The sequence below is a fragment of the Gymnoscopelus braueri genome (assembly GCF_963280865.1).
Source record: "Gymnoscopelus braueri genome assembly, chromosome: 14".
Taxonomy (NCBI): Eukaryota; Metazoa; Chordata; class Actinopteri; order Myctophiformes; family Myctophidae; genus Gymnoscopelus; species Gymnoscopelus braueri.
The window spans coordinates 10,502,902-10,527,698 of NC_137619.1; the positions used below are offsets into that span (position 1 = coordinate 10,502,902).

General features: G+C 39.5%; 1 protein-coding gene across 1 annotated transcript in view; it reads right to left on the minus strand.

Moving 5' to 3' along the window:
- The window catches only part of eys (eyes shut homolog), a gene marked incomplete at both ends in the record, with an annotated part of 383,646 nt that overhangs the window by 129,996 nt on the left and 228,853 nt on the right, over positions 1 to 24,797 (minus strand). The window contains 5 exons of the mRNA XM_080449567.1: positions 2,944 to 3,134; positions 5,691 to 5,803; positions 6,345 to 6,495; positions 19,326 to 19,417; positions 20,591 to 20,781. Of these exons, the coding sequence (XP_080305693.1) occupies positions 2,944 to 3,134; positions 5,691 to 5,803; positions 6,345 to 6,495; positions 19,326 to 19,417; positions 20,591 to 20,781 (738 nt within the window). The remainder of the gene's footprint in view (positions 1 to 2,943; positions 3,135 to 5,690; positions 5,804 to 6,344; positions 6,496 to 19,325; positions 19,418 to 20,590; positions 20,782 to 24,797) is intronic.

The following is a 24,797-nucleotide window of genomic DNA, read 5'->3' on the forward strand; positions in this document are numbered from 1 at the left end:
GTTGTATATGACAACAACAAAACATCAAAATAAAAGTGCAAAATATTCCAAATAAATAAAGTGAGCACTACAGAAGTGAACTATTGTACAAACAACAGGTAGACGACTGTATAAACTACTGTTACAAAGGATGGGGTGGGTAAAAAAAGCGAGTTAATGCCCATGTGCGCCACGAGTGACGGACGCAGGCCTTCAAATGAAGTGGATGTGCCAGGCTTTAGGTTTCTGATGGGATAATTATGAGCCACATACTCTGCCAATTTAGCTTGACAGAAAAAGCCGCCATGAAATCTATATTAACTTCCAAGGCAGGGGATAGGCGGCTTTGTTATCTATAAATCCCACTCCCAGTTAAGTTTCACTTTCATGTTGAAGGGCTTGACGTCAAACTTTGCTCTGAAACTTTAATTGACAACCAGGAAACCACAAGGCAATGGAAAACATCTTCATAAAGACAGGTGAGAGATGACTAACTTTATTTGAACGCTGTTCATCTTGCAGTCTCCGTCTGCTCACTGCATTCCATGAAGTTAGTTGCTTCAATTATGCAGTTGGTGTGTCAGTTATATTGCGTTCAACTGCATGTTTATATATGTTTTAACACATCGAGTGCCATAAACGGTCCGGACCGTTTTTTGAGGATCCAAAAGAGAAGTGCCGAAAACGGTCCGGACCGTTTTTGACCCAATTCTATTTTTATACGAGTGGCGTTTTTTGTTACTTTATTTCGGTTTTAGGGTTAGGGTTAGGTTAGGCTCATGTTATTTAATTCTTATTTTTGCCTGATTTTACCGATTTTTTATCAAAAAAAGTATTATATTTTTTTCTTCTTTTTTGCTAAATAAACTGAGGGGGCACAATTTGAAACTGAGGGTGCCAGGCCCCCTCAGGCCCCCCTATGTCAGTGGTGCTCAAAACTTTTGCTCAAGGACCCCCAAAACGACACGAATTTGGCCGCAGACCCCCATCTCAAAATATTTTGTTCCAGGGACCCCCCAGAAGCAAAGATTTGAGTAAAAAAAAATCGCTTTAAAATAATTGCGAACGCGGAAGGAGGCGCGGAAGGAGGCGCGGAAGGAGGCGCGGCAAAGCCGCGCCTCCGCCCAAGTGGAGCTTACTGTGCAACTGTGCTCGGGTTGTGTGTGTCTCTGTCCGTGTGTGTCTCTGTGTTCATGCTCTCATTGGCTCGCGCCCCCATGTGACTCACTTGCGTGCACTGCCTGTAAGCAGCCGCCAGAGTGCGCCAGAGTGCACCACCAGGAATGTAGACGATGCTCTGATTAAAATACACAAAATAGCCTGCAACATGCTTAAACCAAACACATTTCACAAACTCTTCTGGCGGCCCTGTTCTCACTAATTTCACTGTACCACCAACTTCTCTACAATTTCTAATTCCTTTCGATTCTTCTTATTGTTATTTTCGAGCTGCGTTCGCTTCCAGCGTTCGCGCGTCTTACTTGTATATATTCAAAGATTTGCACACATTGTCACGATTTTTGAAAAAAGCTCATAGCGCGGCACTCAGTGCCGCGCTATGAGCTTGTATATCTGCTATTTTTGAATAGCCAAAGTGTAAAATAATGCTTTTTAGCTCAAATCAAAAAGTGACACAGATGCGTTCCAGGTCTTAACTCTCTCAGTGCCAATGAAATAAAAAAATATGTTCATACAATAGCAATAGCAAGTAAAAAAAAAAGTGCTTAGGAAGCGAGATACAGACTTTTTCAGTTATGAGTTAAACAAAGAGTGGATGGAGCTGCAAATCTTCAGACAATGATATCTTGGGTTCTGAACATTTCCCCCCCCCAAAAAATGTTTTAAATAAAAAAAAAAAAAATATATATATTTTTTTTTTACTCGGGATCTCTCGTTTTGGCACTGAGGGCATTCAGAAAAAACTCGGGATATCTCGTTGTGTGGCACTGAGAGAGTTGGGTTAAAAATACCCATCGTGTTTATGCCAGCGGTCGGCCCCATGGGGACTGGGGTGACTACTACTAGCTTAATGCTGAACGACTACGTGGCAAGGTCATGTTCTCATTGGCAAAGGAGTGGTGTGGGTGAACAGCGATACAACAGCGATGGCTCACAGCCTTCTTATATGGATCTCTCATTTCATTAATCATATCCTGAATAATTTACATCACTCAAAATTCCTAATGCAGTCTCGCTCTTTTTTTCTCTCATAGTGAAAGCCATTACCCCAGAGCAGCTCAGCATAATATTAAGAACCGTAATTTGTTGGCTGGCTCTTGATGATACCACTATGGAGGTCACAGTACAGCAGTGGTGGAAAAAGTACTCAAATTCTTTACTTAAGTAAAAGTACCAATACTGCAATATAAAAATACTCTGTTACAAGTAAAAGTCAGAAATAAAAAATTTACTTGAGTAAAAGTACAAAAGTATTGGCATCAAAATGTACTTAAAGTACCAAAAGTAAAAGTACTAAATATTTGAAAATAGCCGATCTACAAGCTCACAACGCGTCGCGATGCGACGCGTTGTGAGCTTGTAGATCTGCTATTTTCAAATAGCCTAGGTATAAAATATGGCTAAAGTGGTTAATGTATGTTTCATTATATCATAGTTTATATCTGAAAAGTAACTAGTAACTAAAGTTTTCAAATAATTGTAGTGGAGTAAAAAGTACAATATTTGCCTCTGAGATGTAGTGGAGTAGAAGTAAAAGTATTGGAAATTGGAAATACTCAAGTAAAGTACAAATACCTCAAAATTGTACTTAAGTACAGTACTTGAGTAAATGTACTTAGTTACTTTCCACCACTGCAGTACAGTAGCTTTAAAAGAAGAAGAAAAAAAAAACATAATTTATTCCTAAAAGGCCTTAGCGAGGACAAAATAAAGAGGGGACTGTCAGCTCCAAAAAAAAAAAGAAAAAAGAAAAAAAAACATTCCCCCAAACTTTTCAAAACCTACCTTTCTCACAGAAGGTCCCGGTGAAGTGGAGGGGACAGTCACAGAAAGGCCGGGCTCCTCCTCCTCCAGGCAGCTCTAGACGTCGACATGTCCCTCCGTTGCGGCAGAGTCCATCGCGACAGAGATGTGGCGGGCCGGGCCGAGTCGGTTCTGGCGCCGACGACGTGGGAGCTGCTGCGGACGCGTTCGCTCTGCCAAACGGGGAGGACGAGCAATTAGCCAAGAGGCAGAGGCCACTGTGGTGTAACAGCAGTGGTGGAAAAAGTACTCAAATTCTTTACTTAAGTAAAAGTACCAATACTGCAATATAAAAATACTCTGTTACAAGTAAAAGTCCAGAATTCAAAATTTACTTGAGTAAAAGTACAAAAGTATTGGCATCAAAATGTACTTAAAGTACCAAAAGTAAAAGTACTAAATATTTGAAAATAGCAGATCTACAAGCTCACAACGCGTCGCGATGCGACGCGTTGTGAGCTTGTAGATCGGCTATTTTCAAATAGCCTAGGTATAAAATAGGGCTAAAGTGGTTAATGTATGTGAAATCTGAAATGGTTTATATCTGAAAAGTAACTAGTAACTAAAGTTTTCAAGTAATTGTAGTGGAGTAAAAGTACAATATTTGCCTCTGAGATGTAGTGGAGTAGAAGTAAAAGTATTGGAAATTGGAAATACTCAAGTAAAGTACAAATACCTCAAAATTGTACTTAAGTACAGTACTTAAGTAAATGTACTTAGTTACTTTCCACCACTGCTGTGGTGTAACAGTAGCTATGCAAAAACGATATCAGCAAACATTTTTGAACAGTTCCCATACTTTCAGACAACAGAATCGTGCACACGAAGACATTACATTACAGTCATTTAGCAGACGCTTTTATCCAAAGCGACTTACAATAAGTACATTCAACATAGGTAGGGAACAAAACTACTAATCGTCAGAAGCATTAAGTGCATTCCCTTCTAAAACAAGCAACTAAGAGTATACCTAGCGCTAAAGTAAAAGTGCAATATATCAGCTGCCTACTTTCATAAACAGATGAGACAAAATAGGAAAATAAAATGAGCAAGAGCTAAAACAAATAAGTGTATCGAATAAACAAGATCCAATAAGACAAGAGCTCGTACAACTAATTGACAACAAGTAGGCCAGGCAAAATAAGTAAAGTAAATAAAGACCACATGTGCACAAGGAATACTGATGGTCTTGGCTTAATCACTTTCAACCTGGCATCGCTATTTAGGGCATATGATTATAGGTTTTGTTTTGTTTGATTTGTATTTTATATTTTTTGTTTGTTAAAAAAATAGCAGATCTACAAGCTCACGGTGCGACGTGTTTGTGTGCTTGTAGATCGGCCATTTTTTTTATTTTGTGTAGAGATCAAAAGGACTCAAGTACCCCCAGCCAACAAAGTAGGGTCTAAGTGGTCAGTGGTGGAAAAAGTACTCAAATTCATTACTTAAGTAAAAGTACCAATACTGCAATATAGAAATACTCTGTTACAAGTAAAAGTCCAGAATTCCAAATTGACTTGAGTAAAAGTACTAAAGTATTGGCATCAAAATGTACTTAAAGTACTAAAAGTAAAAGTACTAAAATATTTGAAAATAGCAGATCTACAAGCTCACAACGCATCGCAAATTTATATCTGAAAAGTAAATAGTAACTTAAGTTTTCAAATAGTAAAAGAGTAAAAGTACTACTTAGTAAGAGTAAAAGTACAATATTTGCCTCTGAGATGTAGTGGAGTTAAGTAAAAGTATTGGAAATTGGAGATACTCAAGTAAAGTACAAATACAGTACCTCAAAATTGTACTAAAGTACAGTACTTAAGTAAATGTACTTAGTTACTTTCCACCACTGGTGGTTAATGCTAATGTTCCCATGGTAGCCGGTAGTGTGCATGTGATGTTATGTGTAAATCTGATGATTTTAGAGTTTTGCATCAGTGGCCGGCCGTGCACTGAAGAATGAACAGATTTGTTAACTAGATCCATTTTACAGTACAATCCATTGATAAGGGTTAAGTCGACATGATGATTTTTGTTCGATTGCAATGTAGAAGATAATTAGCCTTCTACTTTGGGGGCCCTTGGATCACTAAATCATCTAACTCAGCATAATGTGCACGCTGTACCATAAATAGTATGAAACATTTTATTAACCCATTAAGACCTGGAACTGTGTCATTTTTTGGATTTGAGCTAAAAAGCATTATTTTACACTTTGGCTATTCAAAAATAGCAGATATACAAGCTCATAGCGCGGCACCGAGTGCCGCGCTACGAGCTTGTAGATCTGCTATTTTTGAAAAATCTTGAAAATGTGTGCAAATCTTTGAATATATATATTTTTAAAGCGAACATTTTTAACTCAAATCTTTGCTTCTGGGGGTCCCTGGAACAAAATATTTTGATGGGGGTCTGCGGCCAAATACATATAATTTTGGGGGTCCTTGACGTGAAAAAGATTGAGCACCACTGATATAGAAACATACGTTTTTCAGAATACTGTTGAGATTTAGGAGACATGTAGAATCGGCTTCAGGTCTCAATGGGTTAAGGACTTTTTCCGGGCATTAGGGAGTTGGTGCGCACAGGGCCCGTAGGCGTACAGTATCTGCATGTGGTGCAGATGACTGAACATATTACTGTAAGAACCAACTGTACTGGAATGAAAAAAAAAGACTACTAAAATAGGAAACCTTATAGCACCAATAACTTTGAGAATCAAATTACTGTACCTGCAGTTCCCAACGTTGTTGCTGAAAATGGCACTGGATCTGTAGAATCCCTTCCGCTTGTTGATTTCAATCATCTCAATGCATCCAGTATAGTTGTGGAAAGGTTTGGCTCTCTATGGGGGAAATTATTCACGTTTTGGGTGCGTTCGGAGATACAGCACTGTGAGCGCACTGGCCGATACAAACTAATAGGCGAGTGTCGCTCCGGTGCGCAATTTCAAAACGCACCCTTGAAACACATCAAAACCGAAATATCTCTGAAATGGACATTTTTTTTTTTTTTAATTTTACCGTTACTATGTAACTTTTTTGTATGCATAAAGTAATTTTGTCCAATCTGTATGGTAGAGTATGTTAATACATTATAACTTATACAATTGGGGTGGTTGTATGTTCTCTCCCTGCTTTTCTATTGAGACATTTAGATCGTGTCAAGGGTCATGTCTCACCTAGACACAGGATCTGACACGAATTTTTATCTAATGGTCAAGATTCAATTTATCTCCTGAGCAAGCAGGCAGGCTCTTTTAGCTCAATGGTAAAAAGCATTTAGCACTTGGGCAGGAAACCCATTTCAAATCCGAGGAAAGTTACATAGTGCAGCTTTACAGTAACTATTATCAGTTGAGATAAGAGAAATTCCATCAGTCTCACCTGTTTAGGCTGATATCTAGATGGCAGACCACCTATGAAGATATGGTAGGTTCCATTTGTATGGACTCCTGTCCAGTAATTACTTGCCGTGCTTTTGAATTGACCATAACCAAGGACGGTCACTGCAGCCTCACAAGGGGCAAGCTGTTGTCTATGAAAGAGGAAAAACATATATATCAGTACACATGTGTATTCTCATGTCATCTCAGCATTTCTCTCACACACGCACGCACGCACACGAGCACGCACACGCACACACACGCACACACACACACACACACACACAATCTGTAATCTGCAGTCATCACTTATTATTTCACACAGAATAGTTTCCAGCGGTGGTGTAAAGTATCTAAGTAAGTGTACTCAAGTACTGTACTTAAGTAGAATTTTGAGGTATTTTTTTTACTTTCTTCAGTATTTAAAAATGTCAATACTTTTACATCTACCCCACTATATCTCAGAGGGAAATAATATACTTTTACTTCACAACAATTGTATGAAAAACTTTAGTTACTAGTTACTGTACTTTGTAGATTTGTATTATGATTACAAAATACAATACCCACTTCAGCCGTATATATATTTCAGCCACTTGGAAAAAGCAGATCTACATGCTCACAATGTGTCGTGATGTGAATCATTGTGAGCTTGTAGATCGGCTATTTTCTAAATATTTTCTATACATTTTGAACTTGCACAATGATTACTACTTTTGGTACTATAAGTATATTTTGATGCCGACAGTATTGTACTTTTACTCAAGTACATTTTGAATACGGGATTTATACTAACAGAGTACATTGCAGTATTGATACTTTTACTTAAGTAAAACATGTGAGTACTTCTTCCATCACTGGTTTCCAGGACAACGTATTTTCCAGGATTTACGGATTATTTCGTCATTTTCCATTTATTTTCCATGACTTGGAAAACCATGCGACAACATTCCAGTGTTTCAATGTTTTCCAGGACATGCTGGACCCATGTAGACGCTGTGTGGGTGTTCAGGAGGGCAGAAAGGGGGCTGCGTGCCGTGATGGCTCTCAGGAAGAAGCTGTTTATGTGGTTGATGAGCTTAATGGACCAAGGCTGTCTCCCAGAGGAACGTTTATAGAACAGGTGCTCGTAGACAGCAATTCCTCCTGCCCTTTTCTTCACCGTGACATATCGTGCAGCCGGGCGGCCCAATAGCCAATCGCGACTCGGCATGCGGACACTTGTGGGTATGCGCGGTAGAAGTGGGCTAAGAGAGGTTGCGAGGGTTGAGGTTAGTCTGTTGCTGCGGGATGAAACTGTCTTTGTTGGCCGTGTGTGATTAAGCAACAATGTTTTCAACTGAAGTGAGGTTGTTGAAGATGGCGGACCCCGGGAACTTGGATGACTTTGGAGAGTTTACAATTGAGCCGTTGTCCAGCTGGCGATGTTAACCAGGCCAGTTCTTTTCAGTCTATTTGCACAACAATGTGAAATGAAGTCAACCTTCATCCCAGTTTGGAACGTGTTCAACCCCCCGTGGTGTTGGCAGCACAGTGTGATGTCATAGGACACATCACATACTACAGTGTGATGTCATAGGACACATCACATACTACAGTGTGATGTCATAGGACACATCACATACTACAGTGTGATGTCATAGGACACATCACATACTTATGAGCTCATTGTTGAAAAGTGAGAGCCAGCAGGGGGCCTCTCTCATGATAGAATTACAAACTATTTTAAATGCATTCAGACAACATTTACCCCTGTGATTTAAGCTTGATGTGAACATGATCTGAGTCCCAAGATGCATTTAACTATAAGAAGCTTTCGATTGCTATCACACTGTATCTTATACTGTAGTTGTAAATGTACAAATCTGATGTTTCTTATAGTGTATTAATGCAAGCATTGTTATTTTACTTCAGCACAAAGGATACATAATACAATTAAAAGCTCAGCATACCTAATGCTCATTATATTTCCTTGTATTATTGTCTCCGCCGAAGGTGGAGAATATGTTTTCGCTTTGTGTGAGCAAACATTGTTAGCCAAGCTAACATTGGGCAAGCTCCACGTGACACGTGTCAATTTGTCGACACCAATGCCTCTGATTGGCTAGAGGGACGCGTGACGAAATAAAATTCTATAAATAGGTGTGTCACTTCAAAAAGCACCTACTTTTTGAAGTGAGGTAAAACAGGATCAATCAGACTTGATTGGAACAGTACCTTCAGTAAGTCCAAGTCACCCGTCTGTGCGTGTGTGTTTCCCTCTGAGAACACCTAACATTGGTCAAGCAAAGGCGCAGAAGGCCAAAGCTAAGAAAGCATACTCATCCACAATTGTAACGTAGAAGAGGACTAGAGTTGAAATGATCCCACAACAAAGCCGAACTCTTAATACGTGTCAATATGTTGACATCAATGTCTCTGATTGGCTAGAGGGACGCATGACGAAATACAATCCTATAAATAGGTGTGTCACTTCAAAAAGCCGTTTACGTTTTTGAAGCGAGGTAAGACAGGATCAATCAGTCTTGATTGGAACAGTATCTTCTAGTCCAAATCACCCGTCCGTGCGTGTGTGTGTCCCTTTGAGAACACCTAACATTGGTCAAGCAAAGGTGCAGAAGGCCAAAGCTAAGAAAGCATACTCATCTACAACAGTAACACAGAAGAGGACTATAGAGTTGAATTGATCCCACAACAAGGCCGAAGTCTTAATACGTGTTAATATGTTGACACCAATGCCTTTGATTGGCTAGAGGGATGCATGAGGGATGCATGACGAAATACAATTCTATAAATAGGTGTGTCAACTGACCGCTTCTAAGGATGAGAACGCCATCAGTAAATCTGAAAGACACTACATATTCAGTCGCCCCTGCAGAACACCAAAAACCACGCGCATTCTATCTAGACGACAAGTTTGAAGAATTGGCAAATCCATCAAAGTACCCTTATGGCCGTGGTGGTTTAAAAACAGAAAGAGAAAAAGACATCACACAGAGAAAATATTTTAACCAACGCCTTTTGCATTATGATGATGATATTATGAAATTAGAACATTCCTAGAGAACTATGGTTAAAGATAGGGTAGGTGATTTCATTTGATTAAAATAGCACGGGTCCGCTGGCGGAGACTTGTGCTCCGAGGAGCACATTTTCTAGTTGCTTATGCTTTTTGTTTTCAATGCCTGGAATAGAATCACCTTTTAAAAACCCATCCATTATGAATCAATGTTTCTATAAAAATAATATTATTATCGTGTGATGTTTTTGATCAACTGTCTTTGAACAGGTCACATATTCCTGACAATCTGTAATAATAATAATACATAAAGTATTATTATTATTATTATCATTATTATTATTATTATTATTGTCTCCGCCGGAGGCGGAGAGTATATTTTCGATTCGTCCCGCTGTGTGTTCACCTCCCTCCTAGCCAAGCTAACATTGGTCAAGCAATATTCAACCAATGCTTTTGATTGGCTAGAGGGACACATGACGAAATAAAATCCTATAAATAGGTGTGTCACTTCAAAAAGCCATGTATGTTTTTGAAGTGAGGTAAGACAGGATCAATCAGTCTTGATTGGAACAGTACCTTCCAGTACAAATCACCCGTCTGTGCGTGTGTCCCTCTGAGAACACCTAACATTGGTCAAGTTTCATGTAATATAATATATCATGCGTAATAAATATTACGCAAATTGAAGAAGCAGTAAATCATCGTCTGAAACCTGATGAAGAAGCAAAGGCGCAGAAGGCCAAAGCTAAGAAACAGAGACAAAGAACACTAAACAGAGACAAAGAATCCCTAAATGACAAAAAAACGATGGCACAGGTCTGCTGGCGGAGACTTGTGCTCCGAGGAGCACATTTTCTAGTTATTATTATTACTACTATCAACAAGAGGAAAACACATGACTCTATGGAGGACACATTTAATTGAGCCTCAGAAATTAGAATTTTTTTTTGTATGGATGAACTGTAATGAATGCAGAGTTTGTATCCGTTTTTTTCCTCCAATATAAAAGTGAATATGTGTCTATTTCAGAGGGGCACATATTACAAAGTTTGGATGTGGAGCAGATGGGACCTCATCCTTGGCCGTGGGTGCTCAGCTAGAGTCAATATTAAATATTAAAAACCACAAAAAGAGGTGGAAATAGACGCACGTAAAAAAAAGCAAGACTTTTCGCTCAGATATATATATTTTTTTCATTTTCTTTGGACTGCTGCTACAGTATTTTCACCTCTTTTGGTGGCTTTTAATTTTTAACATAAAAAAAAAGGTGCCCTGACTGCTGCCTACGCTCCAATATTGCCTGACTAGCACTGGCATGGCCAGACTAATATCACTGCGTATAGATATTAGTCTGGAATCTCTGTTTGGAACCTGCATTTCCAAGTGGCTGACTTAAAAAAAATGGTGATGGTGATAAACCCGCCCCCACATTTGCATACTGGCCCCTGATTGGCGACCCACAACCCACAGCAGCGAAATCCAATCACAACCGAGTGGGGCCAGACCATATCTGCTGAGGGCATTTTTTTTTTTTTTTTGCACTGGCAGTTTAGTCTGGTTTCCAGGCTATTGCCTGACAGTGTGTCGCGGGTTCGAGTCCCGATCCCGACTGCCTTTTCCGCGTGTTACTCCTCATCTCTCTCTCCCCATTTCCTGTCTACCTAATATACTATCAAAAAAGGCATAAAAATCCCCCCCAAAAATATCTAAAAAAGGGTTCTCTTCCATTCTATTTTCGCCCTTCATTATAACTATAATACGTCCACATGCACGCAACCACTCTGGAGCCAGCCTACAGCGACTGGCAGCTTTCAAAAGCCAATTCTCTACTTTGAAACAACAGGGGAGTGAAGATAATTACCTAAGTGCAGATTCTGGACTAACTACCCGCAGCTGGAGGGTCGTCTGCGCGGCCACAGATGTACGGGGAGTCTCCCGATACCCCCGTGCGTATCCCCGCGTGGAAGGTACGGACGCCCGGGAAGCAATCTAGCCTGATTTGTTAAGCCTGTTCTTTGTAACGCCGTTGCATACGTTGGCCTAAACACTTGGGGGCCACCAACTCCAAGCTCCATAAGTCCTTTCTCTAGAGCCGATGTGGAGAAACGGTTAATCCATTAAGAACTGAGGCAGATTCTAAAAATGTTTTCTAAATCTTTTTTTTTTTTTTTACATAAAAAATGTAAAAATATAAAAATATAAAAATATAAAAATATAAAAATATAAAAATATAAAAATATAAAAATATAAAAATATAAAAATATAAAAAAATATAAAAAATATAAAAATGTGTTGTTCCAGAAATCCCCAGAAGCAAAGATTTGAGTTACAAATGTTTGCTTTAAAGATATATATATTCAAAGATGCACAAGATTGCACAAAATGTCTTTCAAAAATAGCAGATCTACAAGCTCATAGCGCGGCACTCGGTGCCGCGCTATGAGCTTGCATATCTGCTATTTTTTAATAGCCCAACGACATCTTAAAAAGGACACACAGACGCGTTCCCGGTCTAAATGGGTTAATTTAGAAGCACTCTGCCAGAGCAGCCTGGCCAGCAGCCAGAGGGCAGTCTGCTCACTGTCCTTGAGAAGTCGGTCCCGCTGGATTTCTATTTAACATATTGAAAATCGTCTTTGACGGGGAGATATATTAACCCTTTAAGACCGGGAACGCATCCGTGTCATTTTAAAGATTTCTTTGGGCTATTCAAAAAAATAGCAGATATACAAGCTCATAGCGCGGCACAAGCTTGTAGATCTGCTATTTTTGAAAAAATATCATATATATATATATATTTTATATATTTTTTAAAGTGAACATTTGTAACACAAATCTTTGCTTCTGGGGATTCTAATGTCTTCTAAAATCCAAACAGTTTTTTGAAAAGAACATAAGTTGCTATATATCAGTGGTGCTCAAACTGTTTCACGTCAAGGAAGGACCCCCAAAATTATATGTATTTGGCCGCGGACCGCCATCTGAAAATATTTTGTACTAGGGACCCCCGCCCCACCCCCCAGAAGAAAATATTTTAGTTAAAGATGCTCGCTTGAAAAAATATACATATTCAAAGATTTGCACACATTTGTACGATTTTTCAAAAAAAATAGCAGATCTACAAGCTCGTAGTGCGGCACTCGGTGCCGCACTACGAGCTTGTATATCTGCTATTTTTGAATAGCCAAAGAAATCACAAAAAATAAAAAATGACACAGATTCTTTGCCCGGTCTAAATGGGTTAAAAGTCTATAATGAGTTCGGGAGTGACGTAGATGGGTGGCCGCGGCGCCGCAGCAGCTCTGGGTCAAATAAGACAAAGATGGAGGGACTCGGCCATCAGACAATTACAAGGAATTTGCTTTGTGACACCGAGAAACCATTTCTCCCCGCGCTCACAGCCGCCTAGTTATGACAGCTCCCTTTCTTTGCCAGGTCTCTTAGGGGGCTGGTATAGTACATAATGATGGATCTGTTACTGCTGTTGCATTTTTCTTGAAGAACAACTGGGATGAAAGCCCTGCCCCTCGCCCCTCCGCCCCCCCCCCCCCCCCCCCCAAGCCCCACACACACACAACCTGGTTGGCCATATCCTAGAAAGCCTTCCTCGTGTTTAGGGTCAGGCTGCAACCAGGGTTGCCAGATCTGCTTATTATAATTTTCCTGCAATATCTTATTTGAAAATAGCCGATCTACAAGCTCACAACGCGTCGCATCGCGACGTGTTGTGAGCTTGTAGATCTGCTATTTTCAAATAGCTGATGTATATGTTAAAGTGCTCATGTGGCCCATAGTCGGTTCTTTTGGGCTGGTTTTCCTAGACCTTGTTGCTTGTTTCTCTCACAGAATCTGGCAGCACTGGCTGCAACCCAATAGTCCGCGAAGGAGGAACACGGTTTATTTTAGTCAATGTTATTAACAAAAGGGAACAAGTTTGTTCACTTCCATAAAAGCACAGAGAGAGTGATATTCATCTTTCATCACTTTCATGTTTTCCCCCAAACCTCCACCGTATCTGTTAAGACATCTGTCTGCGGAAGATAAACAACATGAATAAATGCATCTATCTAATATTGTATTGAGACATTTTTGAATAAGGTTAAATGGCCTCTGTGGGCAACGCTGAAACCAAGCCTTGCGGTTGCGAGTTGAATTTATTTCGTTAAATGCCATTTTCAGAGCAAAAATAAATACCAGTCTTTGTCTTTATTACTTTATAACGTGGATTTAGCATCAGTTTAAAAAGTAACACACAAACATTCTGGTGTTCGAAATAATATATCTTAACACTGTCCTGTCCTATGCGGTGTTGTCTGACCCCATTTAGAGCATGATGTATAGTTGATCTGCCTGTTTTTAGGAGGATTATTATGTACAGTCATGGCCCTAATTCATAATAATTATGTCCACCTTCAAAAATCCTCAATCAGCAGACAGATTTTCTTTTAAGAATAACCAAGGCTCAAGTAGGAACTACCACCCAGTTTATAAGTGACCTACAGTATAGTATATACTGTACAGTATTACATAACTTGACCCCCTTAACAGGCTTATCACCTGCCAGGTGGTAATTTGTACATCACATATAATTAGCACTTATTTATTCACATACACAAGAAAACAGCACTTGATCGACACTTTTGTTTAACAACATGAACCGTAATGGCCCTATTCTGGGCATGTCATAATGCTGTTGACAAAAACAGCATCTACAAGGTGGCAACGCGTCGCAACAACGTTTTGTGAGCTTTTAGAGCAGCTATTTTTGGCAAGATATTTGGTGTAGAGGGGAAGACGGAGGGGACCAAGTACCAATAGGGACACCAGTTAACTAAGTATATACTGTAGGGTTAACCCATTAAAACCTAGAAAGCATCTGTATCATTTTAGATTTTATTTAAAAAAGACTATTCGACTATTCAAAAACAGCTTTGTACCACGCCATGAGCAAATATTTGAATATAAATTAAATATGTTTTAGCGCGAACATTTTTAACTAAAATCTTTGCTTCTGGGGGTCCCTGGAACAACATATTTTGAGACCGGGGTTGGTGGTCAAATACATATCATTTTGGGGGTCCTTCCTTGACATGAAAAAGTTTGAGAATCACTGATATAGAAACATAAGTTTTTCAGAAAACCGTAAGGATTTAGAAGACATTTGTAGAATCGGCCTCAGGTCTGAGGCCGATTCTACAAATGTCTTCTAAATCCCAACAGTATTCTGAGAAACATATGTTTCTATATCAGTGATTCTCAAACTTTTTCATGTCAAGGACCCTCAAAATGATATGTATTTGACCGTGGACCGCCATCTCAAAATATTTTGATCCAGGGACCCCCAGAAAGATTTGAGTTAAAAATGTTGGCTTTAAAAGAATATATATTCAAAGATTTTCACACATTTTCACGATTTTTCAAAAATAGCAGATCTACAAGCTCGTAGCGCGGCACTCGGTGCAGCGCTACGAGCTTGTAGATCTGCTATTTTTGAATAGTCAAAGTGTAAAATAATGCACATTACCGCCAATGAGACACTGCCCGGGCAAATAAAACGGTATAGTCCTGCTGGGATTCACCGACAGTTATGTGGAGAGGGATGGAGTTGGCTGGGAACATGGCAGGTGATGCTTGTGGGCATCAGCCTATAGTTGGTACCAAGCCATTGTTTGAATTGTCAAATATGTTGTGTTACTGCTCTGTGTTTTTGGTTCATATTTAAGCCCAGTGTCTCTTCAGCCGTAAATTCTATTAAACCATCCACAGCGACCGTGTTTGGTGGCCCAATTTTCGTCACACTGACATTCTTCTGCGGCGAGTCGCTCGCGGTGATTCAATGCGCGACGGCACTTTAGGTCAGTGGTGGAAAAAGTACTCAAATGTTTTACTTAAGTAAAAGTATCACTACTGCAATGTAGAAGTACTCTGTTACAAGTAAAAGCCCAGAATTAAAAATGTACTTGAGTGAAAAGTATTGGTATCAAAATGTACTTAAAGTACCAAAAGTAAAAGTACTCATGATGCAGAATGTCCCATTTCACAAGTTTTCAAATGTATAAAAGGTATAAAAATCTTTCGAAAATAGCAGATCTACAAACTCACAATAGCGACGCATTGTGAGCTTGTAGATTGGCTATTTTCAAATGGCCGAAATGTATATAGGGCTTAAGTGGTTAATGTATGTTTTGTAATAATAATCAAAATCAAGTAACTAAAGTTTTCAAATAATTGTAGTGGAGTAAAAGAACAATATTTGCCACTGAGATGTAGTGGAGTATAGAAGTAAAAGTACTGAAAATATGAAATATTCCACTTAAGTACAAGTACCTCAAAATTGTACTTAAGCACAGTACTTGAGTAAATGTACTTAGTTACTTCACACCACTGCTTTAGGTCAGCTATGGCCGCCCATATCAGCCCAAGGGGCTGATAACAGTTACCAGTCCTGGGGGCTTGATACAGCTTATCACCCTCTTGGGTCATTTTAGCACTGCCACCATGACCCAGGGTAAATAAAGGATTGGAATATGATATACCAGATACCCCAGACTGCTGTCTGTCCTAGGGCAGATGAAAGCCATATCAATCTGTATCAGAAATGACAACAGCTCTGTTTTGCGAGTGCAGGACCAGGTGGTAGGCAATTGGGGTCTGAGTGGCCATATGAGTGAGGGGAGGGAGACGTCAGCCGTGGTTACACAGTAGGGCTGGTAAATTAATATTCGAATTTCGAATATTCCTCGAATATGGGGGAAATATGTATATTCGAATATGAAAATTAATATTACATTTTTTCCCCATGTTTATTTGACAAGAACAATACAAAAAACAATGTATTATTGGATCCGAACATTTGATACATTGTTTTTTGTATTGTCCCTGCCAAATAAACAAATAATTAATCATTTAATTCTTTTTTTAATAATAATAATAATAATAATAATATTCGAATATATTCAAATATCTGCCAATTTTTAAGACCAATATTCGAATATAATTTCTGAGGAAAGTTACCAGCCCTATTACACAGGCCAATTTTTTTTCGTTCCCAATTAAAATAAATCAATATTAAACACATCCAAATTCCCCCCCAAAACATATTTATATATGTGCTAAATAAAATGATCACGAGACATCCTGTTTACACGATCCATCAGTAATGAGAAAGAATTCTGACACGCACCAACATCAAATCAAGCACTCTGCCCTGGGCAAAAGTGCAACAGTTTCATCAGAATGTTCTAACTCCTGCAGTTATTAAACAGGAGAAGGGCGAGACAGGATGAACCTCACTGCAGGTGCTCCACATTAAAACATCACTGAAACGGCAGGGTGCAGCTTGTCTTTGCAGCATTACGGGTGGAAGCTGTTAAATCAAATAACCAACCCAGCCATGATACAGTCTTGGTAAAATCGTAAAATAAATATGTAGTAAAAATCGTGACTATACTGTATGCAGGAAAGTTGTGCTGGGGTATACATTTGGCGCAGGGGCGGCCTTAACACATCGACCGCCAGAGGTTAATCTCATAATGTACTCACCAGTGCCAAGGTGTTTTTGTTGTTTTTTTGTTTTTTTCATGTCGCCATAGATCTTGTTAAAATCCTTAAGATTGAGATTGAGCCGGTCTGTTTACATCCGCGAGATCTCCCTGTATCTCCCAGTGAAGATCGCGTGTCAAACGGGGTATCCATGTTGTAGTTAGAGCGGATTACGTTAAACAGTGAAATGCGAGGAGAAAAAACTACAGGAAGAGAATTGAGTTTCAGTTTCGTCTGTAGAATGGGAGCGGGCGTGATCGTCAAAACCGGATCCCAAATAATTCCGTTTCCGGTCATCAAACCGGAAACGGAAGTGGATCAAAAAAAATCCGAAAGTGCACCCGGACCGCGCATGCGCGAAAAGACCGCAGCCCGTAGGGCTGCGGTCTCGGCGCTTAACAGTTGGATTTAACGGACCGTAGGACTACGTTCTTGGCGGTTAATGTGTTAATGATCTGGGGGCCCGTTTCAAGAGCTCATATGGGGCCCCCATATGCACCCCCCCCCCCCCGCAAAAAAAAAAAAATATTAAAAAATGATTTGTGGACTGAAGTTGGTTTGCTTCCACAATCCATAATGATGCATTTTCGAACTAAATTAATTTGAGCTGAGCCCTGATTTAATCAGATATTCTTGCATGAAATTCTTGGACGTCGGCCAGCCAGAGGCGGGCCCCGGACTGGGATGCGAGTCAAAAAATAAAAAAAATAAAAACAAAAACAAAACTTTTTTGGGGGGGGGGGGACCTGAGGTTGGGGGCCCGTTTCAATTGAAACAGGTGAAACATAGGAAAGGCCGCCACTGATTTAGTGTGTGCCTATAACATTAAAACGTAACTTGTTTAAAACGGCCATACAAATCCATACTGCACCAAGCCCACAAATAAACGTTCTAACGTTCTTTGTCCCAAAACCAATATTTTCCTTCACTTCTCCGTCAAGTGTCTAAAATGTCCAGTATTTTTAAGGTGCAAGGTGTGTCGAATTTTGCCACTTTTTGCCAGTGAAAAAGAAGTGTACAAAGAGCTGTGTTTACAAGCAACATTGTTCCCATAACCCAAAGGGACGGTTGTGTGTTTCTAAGTGACCTCGTTCCCATAACCCAAAGGGACAGCTGTGGGTTCATAAGCGACACGTTCCCATAACCGGGAGGTTGGCTCTTTAGATCCCATAACCCAAAGCGATGGGGGCGTGTTAATTGGCTATTTTGGTTGTTAAGTAATGATTGAGTAGTAATGGGCAAGGGCAAATCCTGCTCAGCATGCATACATTTAAGTTAAAATGCTGCAAAAAAATAAAGTAGAGCAAACATCTGGGGAAGGGAAGATTCCCGGTTTGAATCAGTGTTAATTTTGACAGCAAATTTTTTAATAAATTTCATTTAGTTTCTGTCATGTTTTAGTCATCTGAAAAGTTTGAATTTTAGTCTAGTTTTAGTATTAAGTATTAAGTACTAAGATTTTAGTCCACTAAATGTACAGTTGATTTTGTCGACAAATATGTATCTTGGCAGGCCTGGATGGCGTCGTAATGGCTGATTGTACACTGGTTGCATGCTGAAAATAGACAATCTATACAAGCTCAGCGTTGTGAGTATTTATTTTCGCGTCCTTGGTCGCGCGCCAACATTTTTATTCTGACTTTTAAGCAGTGGTGGAAAAAGCACTCAATTTTTTTACTTAAGTAAAAGTACCAATACTGCAATATAAAAATACTCTGTTACAAGTAAAAGTCCATAATTAAAAAAATACTTGAGTAAAAGTACAAAAGTATTGGCATAAAAATGTACTTAAAGTACCAAAAGTAAAAGTACTAAATATTTGAAAATAGCCGATCTACAAGCTCTCAACGCGTCGCGATGCGACGCGTTGAGAGCTTGTAGATCTGCTATTTTCAAATAGCCTATGTATAAAATAGGGCTAAAGTGGTTAATGTATGTTTCATTATATCATAATTTATATCTGAAAAGTAACTAGTAACTAAAGTTTTCAAATAATTGTAGTGGAGTAAAAGTACAATATTTGCCTCTGAGATGTAGTGGAGTAGAAGTAAAAGTATTGGAAATCGGAAATACTCAAGTAAAGTACAAATACCTCAAAATTGTACTTAAGTACAGTACTTGAGTAAATGTACTTAGTTACTTTCCACCACTGCTTTTAAGTAAATGATGGAGAAGCATTTCAACATTCTAAAACTGCGTTAAACAAATTTGACCAAAGTGAGATGTGTCTGAGCTGTGTTTGAGAATGCGTGGCCTGGATTACCAATGATTCCTCGAGCTGGGTCACATTTTGTTCGCTGGGGCAGTTCTTCGTTGACAATACATTTTAACAATTATTTATTCCAGACAGACAGACAGACAGACAGACAGACAGACAGACAGACAGACAGACAGACAGACAGACAGATAGAAACCTACCTGACATTAATGATGTGCTCTGCTCCATCATCAACATGAAGTAATGTATTGATTCTTCCAATCTCTTCCTCTTGGTTACAGCTGAAGGTATACTGAAATACAGCATGCAAATGATGTTGGGTGTAAATGCTATTGGCTACATTTCATGGATAAATATAACATAATACACAGTCGTGTAAAGTAACTTAGTACATTTACTCAAGTACTGTACAATTTTGAGATTCTTTTACTTTACTGGAGTATTTCCAATTGTCTATACTTTTACTTCTACTCCACTACATCGCAGAGGCAAATATTGTACTTTTACTCCACTACACTTATTTATTATTATTTTTTTTTTTTACTAAACTTTTATCCCGCGATTTTGTAACCCTATTTTTTACACCCAGTGCCAATTGTCTATGTAATCCTGGGCACTACCTTCCCTCTGCCAACCTAGGGAGGCCAGGGCCGAGCTCATGTCTCCTTCAATGCATGAGAGCCAACTGACCTTCTTGTCACCTGACAGGGGAGAGGTTTCCCTGGTTGGACGTAGCGCGTGGAAGGAACACGTTATTCCAACCAGTTCCCTTCCCCTCCATCAGGCGTCCCGGCTGGCCAGGGGGAGGCAGTATAGTGACCAGGATTACTGCATGTTTTTGTGAGGGTACCTACCCTAGGAGACACGGGGAGAAAATGCAAACACCACACAGAAAGGCCCTTTCGCCAACCCCATCTAGGGTATGGGCACTGATGACGCGGAGGAGAGAACACGCCCCCAGCGCCCACAGCGTCCCCTGCGGGAATCGAACCCAGGACCTTCTAGCTGTGAGGCGACAGGGCTAGCGACTGTGCCACCGTGCCCCTCACTACACCTTTTTGAAAACTTTAGTTAGGCCTACTAGTTACTTTGCAGATATAAACTATTACATTATAAAACATACATTAACCACTTGAGCCCTATTTCATACATAGGCTATTTGAAAATAGCAGATCTACAAGCTCACAACGCGTCACGATGCGACGTGTTGTGAGCTTGTAGATCTGCTATTTTCAAACATTTTAGTACTTTTACTTTTGGTACTTTAAGTACATTTTGATACCAATACTTTTGTACTTTTACTCAAGTAAATTTTGAATTCCGGACTATTACTTGTAACGGAGTACTTCTGCATTGCAATATTGATACTTTTACTTAAGTAAAATGGTTGAGTACTTTTCCCACCACTGATAATACAACAACCTAATAAACATCTTGATAATAAACAACAGAGTTTCAAATGTACCTGTAGGACTCCATCCAATATGAAGAGCTTCATGAAAACCCCCCCACTGTCAGAGGGTCCTTGGTCCACGTACAGGATCGTTCCTCGGTCCGCTCGCGTTTGAAATCTAACAGTAATATTGTTGAGTGCTCCAAGGTCAATGCCCCCAAACTCCAGATATGAACTGCCAAAGTACTGAATGTAGCTTGGATCTGAGAGACGGAGAGCAAATAGAGAACTGGCATGAAAAACTGGCAAAGACAAGACAAAACTAAGTGCAAAGCTACACAAAAAGTCTGTATTGTGGTGTTGGTGCCAAACTGGGGGTCAATCAAGCATATTTATCTAAATGTATTCAAAATGTCATCCTTAATTTCCATTAACAACGTCCCTTTGAGGCATTGAAAATGTCAACAAACAAACAAATCAAAGCCGATCTGTCTGCGTAATAACTTCAAAACCGACACCATGACCCATGGTCATGTAAAACAGCAGGGGTCAGAGTTCTAACACTATGGTGATGCACCATATGGATTGATTTTTATTATGTTATGGAACATGATTGTGTTTTGATGCACAGATTTCTTGATGGGAATTTATTTTTTAACCCATTAAGACCGGGAACGCATCTGTGTCATTTTTTTAAATTTCTTTAGGCTATTCAAAAATAGCAGATATACAAGATCTGCTATTTTTGTAAAATTGTGAAAATGTGTGCAAATCTTTGAATATATATATTTTTTTTAAGGCGTTAGGATTTAGATTTTTTTTTTTTTACTACAGCATTCACTGTCTAAGTTGCCCATTGTAAAGGAAAGGTGTAATGCTTTACTCAAAGCTTTGAACCATGTGAATGACATAATTCATTCATTTCCAGCAACATTGAGTGGCTACATACAGTATAGTATATCATCACTGTCGGACAGAAACCTTGTATCTCAATGTTTCATCTTTTTAGGTTATTTCATAAACTAATGCCCTAATTTATACTTCATTGTATGACATTGTTGCACAAAACAGCAAAAATAGATCTTGATCTACAATCTTGAACATAAACATTTCCGCCCTATGCAGACGTGCTCAAAATAGGGACGCCAAGTGGTTCAAGAGGATTAAAGATTAAAGAAGTTAGTATTTGTCACCGACTTATACAGGTACAAGCTTCTAAATGTTTTTGGGACTACATAAAGAAAATATATTAACGCATTCAGACCTGGAACGCATCTGTGTAACTTTTTCATTTGAGCTAAAAAAGCATTATTTTACACTTTGGCTATTCAAAGTACAAGCTCAAAGTACAAGCTCCGAGTGCCGCACTATGAGCTTGCATATCTGCTATTTTTGTAAAATTGTGAAAATGTGTGCAAATCTTTGAATATATATTGTTTAAAGCTAACATTTTTAACTCTATTCTGTGCTTCTGGGGGTCCCTGGAACAAAATATTTTGAGATGGGGGTCGGCGGCCAAATACATATCATTTTGGGGGTCCTTGACATGAAAAAGTTTGAGCACCACTAATATAGAAACATGTTTTTTCAGAATACTGTCTTAATGGGTTAAAGCAAAAAACTAAACAAATGGAATAGAATGACTGCTGAACATGTTTGCCAGGTTGAAAGTGGTGAAGTCTGTCTCTGGGTTTTATAAATATTTAACCAACAGATTAACAAGAGCTTTGTGACTAAATAATAACATTGGATTCACTGGATCATAGGCTTCTTTTTTCCTTGTCCTGAAAAGTAACCGTTTTGGACATACAAGGTTTCCGCCCGACGACAGTGCCGATATATATATATACGGCACATTGGCAGAGGGAAGTGACTTGACTGAAATCAATGTAATTCATACAAGTTTATCACACGCCTCATTTTATAGTTCAACGCCTCATGGTTTATATTACCCACGAGGTTTCGGCAATAATGGGGTATTTCACCACCGAGGTCTGACTGCATCCGGGGGCTTATTGAGGGTAGTGACGCAGGTCAACTTAAAAGACTGACGCGGGGACTAGCAATCTGCGCATGCAGGCGTTTGAGGTGGAGCTCACGCTTCATATATTCCAACATTTGAAGGAAAAAAATATCGTCATTTGTTACGGAAAAAGCCCCCCAAAAAAACTCTCTAAAGCGCCTGTTTAGAATGAAAAGCATTCCACGACGCACCTTGTGTCTCACGCTCCATCCGCTCTCATCTGTTAAGCTCATTACACTGGAGAAATCAGCTGTGCGTCTTTAAAGTTGTTGTCATGATTAATTGAGCGTCTGCGAGCCGGGACCTTTATCAATATTTGCCGCACGTCAAGTCATAATAGACCCACAGACCCCTCTTTGATGTGACAGTGAGAGCGAGCCCCCCCAGGGCTGTTGGCAAACAGGCTAACCTAAATACCCCCCGTTCTCTCAGGAGAGCAAAATGACCAAAAGCCCTGCGGACCCCACCCCCAACAAAAAAAAAGTGAGAATCATCAGGAGCAGAACCTATACTGTGTGTGAGCTGTGAATTAATGAGGTTAAGTGCACACACACGCACACGCACGCACGCACGCACGCACACACACACACACACACACACACACACACACACACACACACACACACACACAGACACACACACACACACACACACACACACACACACACACACACACACACACACACACACAGCTGCTGTCTCCCTCCCTCTCTCCCAGTCCTGACAATGGGGTTTGCCAATGCTGATGATGGAAAATTACCCCTCAGAGACGAAACTATTCATTAATTTTAAAGCCTTGTTTAGTCTGATGTAGCCTTTGATGCAGTGTGAGGCTGCTGCCAGGAGGCACTAACATGCCTCATTAGCAGTTAGCTCCAGTCTCTCCCTCAAAGGCCTCCTGTTTGCCTCCTCTACCTTACCTATCGCAGACTTTTATTTTGAATGCGCACTTCTCGTTCAACTACAGTTTTGGTAACGCCTCACTAAATAGTCAGATCAACTCGGGAGTAAAATGTACACTCAGAGTTAAATGAACACTAAGGATTTCACTGTGTTGTGTTTAAAATGCTTGGTCTAAACCAGTGGTGTAAAGTAACTAAGTACATTTACTTAAGTACCGTACTTAAGTACAATTTTGAGGTATTGCTAGTTTACTTGAGTATTTCCAATTTCCAACTTCACTTCTACTCCACTACATCTCGGATCCAAATATTGTACTTTTACTCCACTACATTTATTTGAAAAATGTAGTTACTAGTTACTTTGTAGATTTTGATTATTATTACAAAACATACATTACCCACTTCAGCCCTACATTTCGGCCATTTGAAAATAGCAGCTCTACAAGCTCACAATGTGTCGCGATGCGACACATGTGTCGCGATAGCTTATTGTGAAATGGTAAACAAAAAAACAACAACAACAACTAACTAACAAATAAAAAACAGAAATATCAACAAATAGACCATCTTGAGTTGTGAGCTTGAGCTTAACTCATCTAAACTGTACATATATACAGTACTACCATAAATGCCACTGCAAAGACATTCCGGTCAGTCACTGGCACTGCCCATTGCTAATGTACTATAAAAAAAAGCAATATAAAGTCTTGTACGACAGGGGCAGAAAGGATATAATTTAGTAGGTCAAAATATTGCTGATCAAGGAATTTGTGACCATTGTACTGTTCTGAAACGCAACACAGTCTCGTTGAAAAAAAACTCGGCTGACTTGAGGGAAGGGGGGGAAAGAAATCGTAGAGGAACGTTCCCCCACCGAGAAATCCATCAGATCAAGCTTAATCTAGGCCCAGGCTTAATACATGTCATTGGAAGATGCAATAAATTGATGTTATTCATAACACACAGTTGCTATTAAAAGAAAACTGCAATGTTGCAGCATAGAGCAGCTATATGTGAATGTCAGAGAGAGGTTAAAGCGCAAGCTATTCCGCAGGAGAAATATGTTTGGAGAAAACGTGAACTTATAGGATCAATTAATGTGACTATAGACTTTGGGGCAGTGAGATTTAATTAATATGGACTTAACCCATTTAGACCGGGAACGCATTCGTGTAATTTTAAGATTGATTTGGCCGATTTAAAAATAGCAGATATACAAGCTCATAGCGCTATGAGCTTGTAGATCTGCAATGTTTTTTTAAATATCATTAAAATGTGAGCAAATCTTTGAATATATATATTTTTTAAAAGTGAATTTTTTTAACTCAAATCTTTGCAGTCTTTTGTTTTGTTT